The sequence below is a fragment of the Rosa chinensis genome, chromosome 4, assembly GCF_002994745.2.
Source record: "Rosa chinensis cultivar Old Blush chromosome 4, RchiOBHm-V2, whole genome shotgun sequence".
In the NCBI taxonomy this organism is placed as follows: domain Eukaryota; kingdom Viridiplantae; phylum Streptophyta; class Magnoliopsida; order Rosales; family Rosaceae; genus Rosa; species Rosa chinensis.
In genome coordinates, this window is record NC_037091.1 from 20,933,005 (window position 1) to 20,942,614 (window position 9,610).

The following is a 9,610-nucleotide window of genomic DNA, read 5'->3' on the forward strand; positions in this document are numbered from 1 at the left end:
TCATGAACACAAAAACTGAGCCACTCTAGCAAACCAAGATGTGTAGTTTGAGGACTGTAACGTACCTGCTAAGCACTCCATGAGAATGAATAATCTTCCTAGTAAAAGGGCAATCTCGGCAAAGATGTAACGTAGACTCTAAGGTAGTAGAACAAAGGACACAAACCGGGGAATCGAATGCCACCCTTTTTGAAGCCAGTCTCTCCAAAGAAGGTAGGATATCATGACATACTCTCCATATATGCACCTTGGCAAAATTAGGAATAGCTACCTTCCATACTTTCTTCCAAAAGCTCATTCCCACAAAAAGTTGGAATGGACTTCTAGAGTTGGAAAGAGAAAACCCAAAACGGTAGGCAGACTTCACCGTAAATTTTCCATTCTTTTCCAATTGCCAAACAACTCTATCATCAACAACACTCGTACTTAAAGGAATGCTTAAAATAGCTTCTGCCTCCTCCAAGGGAAACACCCTTCGAATTAAGCCTTCATTCCACCCCCCAGCATGATGACACAAATCACCAACTTGCTGCACCTCATTAGATACTACAACATTCTCAACTGGTTTATAATTAGGAAGACCAGGCACCCAACAGTCTGTCCATATATTAACAGATTCACCACTCCCATTTCTTTTTAAACCCTTTATTCTTTATATAAAACTTAACTTACCTAAACTATCATTTTTCTTTATAAAGCATGTCAACTAACTTAAGACAAGGGCCTGCGCCCACGTCAGCTGTATCGATAAAACACATTTTCACTCAATTTCGTCCAACATTCTCGAGGCCCGGGCCGGCCACATATAGCTGTATTAAACTGTATCAACTTGAATCAACAAAACACATTTTCACCAAATTTTGCCTCAAATTACACTCGGGGCCCGGGCCCGCCATGTTAAGCCGTATCAAATGGTATCAACTAAACACATTTTCACTCAATTTTGCCCCAAATCACCATCGGAGCCTTACGTCAAGCTGTATCAACAAAACACATTTGATTGGATTTACATATAAATAAATATAAATGTCAACTTCATCTATATCTAAAAAGAGACTCTAGGTGGCTAAAAAGATGCTTACTAGTCTACGAAAGTATAATAATCAGACAAAGACATATGACCCATATAGTATGAATTGAAGTGATGAACATGATAGTCATAGATCTCTTTGGAGTTGCCGATTGTTTCTCCTATAAGGGGATAATAAGGATGAATCCAACTGGAGTACTGGTCATGTACTTCTCCATATTGATTATATCCATAAGCATTATGGCCAACTTGATTATATCCATAAGCATTATGGCCAACTTGATTATTGCCTTCATGATAGTTATTTGAGGTCTCACTGCACTATTTGCCTAAACTGATAGAGTCAAAACTTAAGGCAATTGAAGCAACATCAAATCTGTATTTTGATCATCAGTTGCACCTCTAGTCATTCTCTCATAAACAATCTTCTCTTGAGCACCATGACCAGCTGTTCTAACTCTGTAGTGTTCATCTTGGGTGGCAAGATCAAAATTACTTTCATAGGTAAATTGGTTCAATCGTTCACCCATAGAAGATTGTCCATATTCATACCCTTCACCTCCACCGTCTTTTTCGCTTTCACTATAGTCATCACTATCAGAACTATCCAGAGTTACTATACCACCCTACGCATCATCACTACCTAAATTATCTCCTGGATTTTTAACAACATCTTCAGATAAGACCATCTCTACATTGATTCCATCATTAGTTGCAGTTTCTACAACTTGTGGATGAGAGTTGCCAACTTCATCATCGAGGTGTGCAAGCATAATCCAATCATGGAGGGAATCACTGCCATTATTAAGGTGTTCACTTGCAACATGAAGTAGGTCGATATAGTTGTTTTCATTGATCACATTATTTATTGCTTGTTTTTCGCGCAGTCATAGATTCACATTGTAGTAGCAGCATACAAGTTTTTCCAACTTTTGATAGGCAAGAAGATTCCTTTGCTTCATGTGAATAAGGGCAAATGTAATCCAATTTCTTTCACACACAGAAGAAGAAGCCGTTTGTGCTAAAGTACGCATTGCAATTCTTGATATGTTTGGTGCAGAATACCTACATTGTAAGAACTACAATGAGTTACTTATATAGTAGATCAACATTTTATAATAATGAAATTATATATAAACCACAAACCTTTTTTTCTAGTATCTCGTGTTTTAATTGCTATGGTTGTGCCAAATGATTCCTTTGCATCTCTAAAGCATACAGTCTGCATTGACCATTTGAACATTGGTCATGTATAGTGCCAAACATTTTTAAGGTTGTCATCAATAAGAAGTTACCTCATGGCTCATCCACAAAGTTTTCCACAGCACTTTGTCCACTTTATTAAGAGGATTTCTCCTCACCTGGATTCCTTTAGAGGGGATTTCTCCTCACTTAAATCCTTCTTGAGGGGATTACTCATCACTCATATTCTCCTTGAGGGGATTTATCCTTACACATTTCTCACTTAGAATTGCCTTGAGGGGATTTCTCCTCACCCATATTACCCTTGAGGGGATTTCGCCTCACCCAAATCCGCCTTCAGAGTGTCACCTCGAGACATTTTTTTCCAAATAGGCAGTTCTACCTCTTTATTAGGCCATTTCCCAACTTGAAACCGTTCTTAAAATTACACCCCCACATAACCTCTATATTCTATAATGTATGTTTCTCTGTGAATAATTGAGTAACTTTTTTTTTTCCCTCCTGTCAGATTTTACAGATATTTCTTCATTTTATTGGGATATATCTCAAATATTTGATATATCGGGAATATTTGACCATATTGGAGAAATTTCGCAGAAATGGTGGAAGATAACATAGGTTCTCTATGATATATCAGTCACTCTAAAAAGAGATATATCAGGGATTTAGCATATATTTCAATCCTTGATCACATCTTCAGCCCTCATCGCCGTCCTTCCGCTAAATCCACCTATTCTATGCCAAGCGGATGTGATAACTGATGAGTGTGCGAGAAAAATAATATATATATATATATTAAACAGAACTTCAATTTCAAATCCATGCACCAGAAACAGTGGAGCCAACACATCTCAACCCAGAAGATTTGAGAAAAATAAATATGAAAGTTAAAATTGTAAATGTATATGTTTAAAAAAGGGCTTAAAAAACGAAATGTCAAAAAAGGAGGGTGCATGTGTAAAAGAGGCTTTCTCTCTCAGTCAATGAGGACCTGATGAGATAGAAGACTTTAACCAAAGTAATTTTGCTCATCTTTTTCTTTCTTAATCTCTCTATTCTACTCATGTAATGTAATTGTTCTTCATTCAAACCATGTGATTAAACCCATGAATTATCTTATATAATTATCCTAGCCTAGTAGCAATCAAATCTTTTTGCTGCTCAAAGAAGCAAAAAGATTTGATTGCGCCCGCCGATCCGATGGACCCCTCCAACGCCTCCGCCGAGGTCACCTCCGTCATTCTCGACAATCGCCACTTCGTTATGATCCTCACGACCTCGATTGCCGTTTTGATCGGCTGCGTCGTCGTTTTTGTGTGGCGGCGATCGAGCGCTCAGAAGCCCAGGGTCGTCCAGCCTCTTAAGCCGTTGATCATCGCGGAGCCTGAGCCGGAGCTCGACGATGGAAGCAAGAAGGTCACAATCTTCTTCGGCACGCAAACCGGTACTGCCGAGGGATTTGCCAAGGTACTGCTAGTACTGTTTTTCACATTAGTGCATGAATTTCGATGTCAATGGCTTTGTTAGATCATATTTTGTGTGATTTGGTTTACTTATTGGATTGGCGTTTGGTTCGAAATGTAGGCTTTTGCTGAAGAAGCGAAAGCTCGCTATGAGAAGGTCACATTCAAAGTTGTTGATTTGGTATGGCTGATTTTTCTTTTTTTTTTGTTTGTTTGTTAGTGTTGTTGATTTGGTTAATGTTGAAATTGAGTTTTGAAGTTTTTGAAGTAATGAGGTTGGGTGATTTGTATTTGGTAGGATGATTATGCGGCTGATGACGAGGCCTATGAGGAGAAATTGAAAAATGAGAGTCTGGCAATTTTCTTTTTGGCGACGTGAGTTTCGAATTTAATTAGTGGTTTAAAGATGTTATTGCAATATATTGATTTTTGGTTTCACAAATTACATGTTTGAATTTGGTGGTGAATGCAGATATGGTGATGGTGAGCCGACGGATAATGCTGCTAGATTTTACAAGTGGTTTACAGAGGTAAGTTTCGTTGAGATTTCGTTAATGCGTTGGTGGGGTTGTCGGTTATATTTTAGACCAATATATGAGTGCTTTTTCTAATATGGCAACTGTGATGACGGTTATAGGGTAAAGAGAAGGAAGCATGGCTTCAAAATCTTCATTACGGAGTGTTTGGTCTTGGAAACAGGCAGTATGAGCATTTCAACAAGGTGGCCGTGGTTGTGGATGAGTTCCTCGCTGCTCAGGGTATGCTTTCATATATTTTTTTTGTTTGGGGGTACTTTTGTCTGTTTGTGCTGAAAGTCAAACCCTGTGGATTTTTATTTTGAGATGGGACATGTTTCTATGATGCTTGTATATATCACTCATGAGCATTTGGTGGCTTCCAATGTAGCTGCACCTTGTTTTGAACCTTCACTTTTATGGAGTCCTTAGTTATTGCAATATTTTAAGTGCTGCTTTTTAACTGCCGTTATAACTGCCATTTTGGGCATCTCTTTAGTTACTGCTTATCTGCGTGGTGAATTTTTATCATGTCCCTTGTGGCACTTAATTTTGAAGCAAGTATATGATCACTGTTTTATGAGTGCAATCAATGATGCAAACAGGGATTTTACTAAAATTACTTTTCTTTTTTCATTCACTGTTTATATTTTTAAGTTTATAAAAATAGGTCCCTACCCCTTGATCAGCAAGCAGGTACTTTTCCCTGAAAATGTCTTTGTAGGCGTCCTTAGTTTTTGTGATAAATTAATGTCGTCAGTTTAGTAGCAGAAGCAGGGTAGGCTTATGGTTTTCGTTTGCTCAGTTTTACACCTGCGTCCAGTTATCCAGTAAACATGTAAATGTTTTCAGGTGGGAAGCGACTTGTTCCAGTGGGCCTTGGAGATGATGATCAATGCATAGAGGATGATTTCACTGCATGGTATTGAGAAGTTTCATAGCCATTGTAATTGATAAAATGTGCAGAAAACTATCGTTTTACTTATTAAAATCTCATACATTTCTACATTGTCTGATGCTATTCTAGGCGAGAGTTGATGTGGCCTGAGTTGGACCAGTTGCTTCGCGATGAGGATGATGCAACCACACCTGCTTGCACACCTTACACTGCTGCTGTCTTGGAGTATCGAGTTGTATTTAATGATGCTGCTGATGTATCAGTAGAGGATAAGAGCTGGAATACTGCAAATGGTCATGCTGTTATTGATGCTCAGCATCCATGCAGGTGACAAACCTCTCTATGTTCAAAAATTGCAATTTTTGTGTGTTTTCTTATTCTTTTATCTGACGTATCTTTTTGCTGCATGAAGGGCTAATGTTGCTGTGAGAAAGGAACTTCATACTCCTGCATCTGATCGTTCTTGCACCCATCTCGAATTTGATATTGCTGGCACTGGACTTGCGTAAGTTGATTTTCACAGCCCTTTTTTCTTTTGTTCTCTTGCTTTCATTTCCTTTTTTTTCTCCAACTTCTCCCTGAATGAACGTAATAGGTACTGATTATTCTAAGATTCTCGTGTTTTGAGAATGTCCGCTATTTGAGGCTTTAAAAAGAAAGTAGGAATGAATTTATCCACTGCTTATGTATGGTCCTTACAGAGCATGCTTCTGCTTTTCTTTTCCCTTCTCAGATACGAAACTGGTGATCATGTCGGTGTGTACTGTGAGAATCTTTCTGAAACTGTGGAAGAGGCAATAAGTTTGTTGGGCTTGGCACCGGAAACATACTTCTCGATGCACACTGATAAGGATGATGGTACACCACTTAGTGGAGGCTCGTTGTTGCCTCCCTTTCCACCGTGCACATTAAGAACAGCACTAACTCGATATGTTGATCTTTTGAGTTCTCCGAAAAAGGCTGGCCTCTATTTTTTGTAGTTTTTTTAATATTTTTTATACAGGGTTGGTCCGTTTCTTTTAGAGTGGTTGGTTCATAGTTTATCTTCTTTTTACTATTCTAATGGAAAGTTTGGGTAACCTTTTGGCTCTTATCATTTTCCAGTCTGCCCTGCTGGCTTTAGCTGCCTATGCATCTGATCCAGCTGAAGCGGATCGATTAAGACATCTTGCATCACCTGCTGGGAAGGTAGTAAATTTGTACTTTGATATTCCATTGTACCCGAAGTTAATGAAGCATTACTTGACACATTTATTATTCTTAGATGTGTGTTAGTTTCTAATGTTTTTCATGTAACTTCTGCAGGATGAATATGCTCAGTGGATGGTTGTGAGTCAGAGAAGCCTTCTTGAGGTCATGGCTGAATTTCCATCAGCCAAGCCCCCACTTGGAGTCTTCTTTGCAGCAGTTGCTCCAAGGTTGCAGCCTAGATACTATTCAATTTCGTCATCCCCGAGGTAAATTTTCTTTCTTCTTCCTTCTCTCTTAAAAGTTTCTATATCCGTAGCTTCAATAGGGAGCCAGATACTACTGTATAGAAGTTCTCTAATCAAATTCTTCTTCCTTCTATATTTCATGAATAGAAGTTCTCTTATAAACAATAAGAACATTCTACAGCTGAGATTTAGTCTTATTATTATATGAATGAGGGTAAATATGATCCACCTCATATCTTAGTGCGCTATCCAGAAAATAAGTATATTAGAAAAATCTAATGATCTCCTTCAACAAATAATGTTTCGATGAAATTGATTTTTATATCTGTGTTTATATGTCTTTTATATTCATATTTCTTGGAATTTGATTGCTGTACTTATTACAAATATATTTCACAGGATGGCACCTTCTAGAATTCATGTTACTTGTGCACTAGTTTATGACAAAACATCAACAGGAAGGATTCACAAAGGAGTGTGTTCAACCTGGATGAAGGTATTTTATATGTTTATATGTTCTTTTATTTGAATCTTTGTTGCTTGATTATATATTGAAGAGCATAACAACTGTGGAGGAAAACTGATATGAGAAGACCTCTCTAAGCTAAAAATACTGCAATGAATGCAGTATACCTGCATTTTCCTAGATTATAAACCAGAGGACCTTTTACTGATTTTGGAATATCATAACTGAGTATTCAACTTTCAAAATCAGGGCAATGCTGAGGACTTGTTTTGCATATTATCTGTTTGTAATTTAGCATCGCTTATGTTTTCGATGATCTTATATCCTTACATGTATAAGTATCCCCCTGGATAAAAGGATATAAGATGTGTAAACTGCTATGTATGACTTTTACTTTTTGTACAAGTTTGAAAGTAATCATTTCTTTTCAATCCTTCTGCAGAATTCTGTGCCTTCCGCAAAAAGTGATGATTGTAGTTGGGCACCCGTTTTTGTTCGGCAATCAAACTTCAGACTTCCCGTTGATACTGAAGTACCTATTCTTATGATTGGTCCTGGAACTGGATTGGCTCCTTTCAGGGGTTTCCTGCAGGTATATCTTGGCTGTCTAATGTTCATTCACTTTGTTCATCTCCTTCATAAATCCCAATTTCTAGCACACTATAATTAATAATGGATCTCCTCTTCCAGGAAAGATTAGCTCTTAAAGAAGATGGAGCAGAACTTGGACCCTCCATATTATTCTTTGGATGCAGAAATAGTCAAATGGTAAGTTTCCCTAGAAAGGTCCATATGGTTGTGGTGGATGAGTATTGGGCGCTTGCTTGTTTGTTTGCCTCATTCAAGCACGAAATTGATTTACTGCTATTATTGCAGGACTACATTTATGAAGATGAGCTGAACAACTTTGTAGAAAAAGGTGCACTTTCTGAGCTTGTGGTTGTGTTCTCCCGCCAGGGACCCACTAAGGAATATGTGCAACATAAAATGATGCAGAAGGTTTGCCGCCTACTCAAGTCTCAACCTCCGCCTACATCTACAGTTTGCAGTTTTTCTTCATTAATGTGAAACACCAATGACCTGTTTCTTTTGTGTTCAGGCTTCAGACATCTGGAACATGCTATCTCAGGGAGGTTATATTTACGTTTGTGGTGATGCTAAGGGCATGGCCAGGGATGTCCACCGGACTCTTCACACAATCGTGCAGGAGCAGGTATGTGAATATAGGCAGCTACTTAGAATTTATGGCATTTGGTCACAGTTGTCACCTACCTATTATGAAGGTGATGACACCCAAAAAGCAAAACCACCTACCACATATTTGTGGTTATAGTGAACCAACCAACTCAATGCTTAGAGAGCCATATGGTAGGAAATAGCCCGTGGCATTTGAGGATAAAAGAAAGATAAGATACAGAACTGTAATTCATGCACTGCCTGGAATTTTAATTTAGTGGTGTGAAAATTTGTCGAGTCATTCAAATTAATTATGCTGATTTTAAATTTCAGGGATCTCTGGACAGCTCCAAAGCTGAGAGCATGGTGAAAAATCTGCAAATGAATGGCAGGTATTTGCGTGATGTGTGGTAATAGTTCATCTATGTTTCTACTTCCGTCATAGAGAAAAGAGGGAAGTTGCAGTATATCCGTAAAATATGTATATCATCTGCCATGGCCAAGTTTGGGATACACGCATTTGTGAGGGCTTTTTCTGATGCCTTCCCTTTCCGGACTTGACAGTGCAATTGTTGTGATTAAAGCAATTGGTACTGTGATTCTTTTTCCCCCTACCTACCCATATGAAGGACTTTTTGGTTCTTGTAATTTATAGATACAGTTATATATAGCAAGTAGGAATAGTTTATCGACTCTAATTTTCGTTGTAAGAACCTACAAAAAGATTCAAATGACAGAAATTTTTGTTTCTTTGTCCCATCTGTAATTGTATTACACGGATCATTGTAGTTGAAGTGTGGTATCTGAAGTATATACATAGGGTATTGTCACAGTCGAAATTCCAGTAGCAAAACGGTGTTAATCAAAGAAGCATTTAAAGTGGAATCACTGGTTCACTGCCATGCATGGTTGGTGTTAGAGGGATATGAAGTGAACAAACATGGTATTAAAAACAAAGAAAGTAATGGAAATGAGAGAATCCAAGAAAATACGACGACTATTTTCTCTACCAACGTTCCCATGTTTAACTCATGCCATTTTATGTCTGTATCAAGTATTAGCCAAATTTAACTCGTTTTCTTAGAGCATGTCATGTCAAATTGAGTTTTTCGTGTCATGTATGAAAATTGCCGTCGCTATCCATGTGGATTTCGAGTCATGCTTAAAAATTGCCGTTGCTATTTATATATTCATTCTTCCATTTTTGACCTACCCTCGAGCCAACAAATAGCATTGAAGCATGATGAGGTTGAAAATGAAGTAAATAACAAGTTTAAGGCAGTTGATAGATACATCTATCAATCACATATACGTACTTCCAACTGCAATAATGCATTTTTAGTTGCTCATTCCATATAAATTAGTATTAACCCTACACAATGTGCCAGCTACCACCTAAGAAATGATTTTAATAATTGGCTTT

At 37.9% G+C, this 9,610-nt stretch overlaps 1 protein-coding gene across 1 annotated transcript; it reads left to right on the plus strand.

The window, feature by feature from the left end:
* Positions 1-3,114: 3,114 nt before the first annotated feature.
* LOC112200076 (NADPH--cytochrome P450 reductase) lies at positions 3,115-8,946 on the plus strand. The gene is made up of 18 exons (XM_024341087.2): positions 3,115-3,251; positions 3,367-3,700; positions 3,818-3,877; positions 3,995-4,071; positions 4,169-4,226; positions 4,334-4,454; positions 5,064-5,133; positions 5,239-5,436; positions 5,522-5,614; positions 5,843-6,068; positions 6,214-6,297; positions 6,415-6,566; positions 6,945-7,041; positions 7,454-7,603; positions 7,702-7,779; positions 7,888-8,010; positions 8,111-8,224; positions 8,521-8,946. The coding sequence occupies exons 2-18, from the start codon at positions 3,434-3,436 to the stop codon at positions 8,599-8,601; spliced, it is 2,049 nt and encodes a 682-aa protein (XP_024196855.1). The 5' UTR covers positions 3,115-3,251; positions 3,367-3,433; the 3' UTR covers positions 8,602-8,946.
* The last annotated feature ends 664 nt before the right edge of the window (positions 8,947-9,610 follow it).

What these genes read in the sequence shown, in the direction of transcription:
- LOC112200076 (XM_024341087.2), top strand. Translation starts at nt 3,434, where the DNA reads ATGGACCCCTCCAACGCCTCCGCCGAGGTCACCTCCGTCATTCTCGAC. An exon ending in GATGCTCAGCATCCATGCAG is followed by an intron (nt 5,437 to 5,521) that starts GTGACAAACCTC and finishes TGCTGCATGAAG; the next exon opens with GGCTAATGTTGCTGTGAGAA. An exon ending in GATGCAGAAATAGTCAAATG is followed by an intron (nt 7,780 to 7,887) that starts GTAAGTTTCCCT and finishes CTATTATTGCAG; the next exon opens with GACTACATTTATGAAGATGA.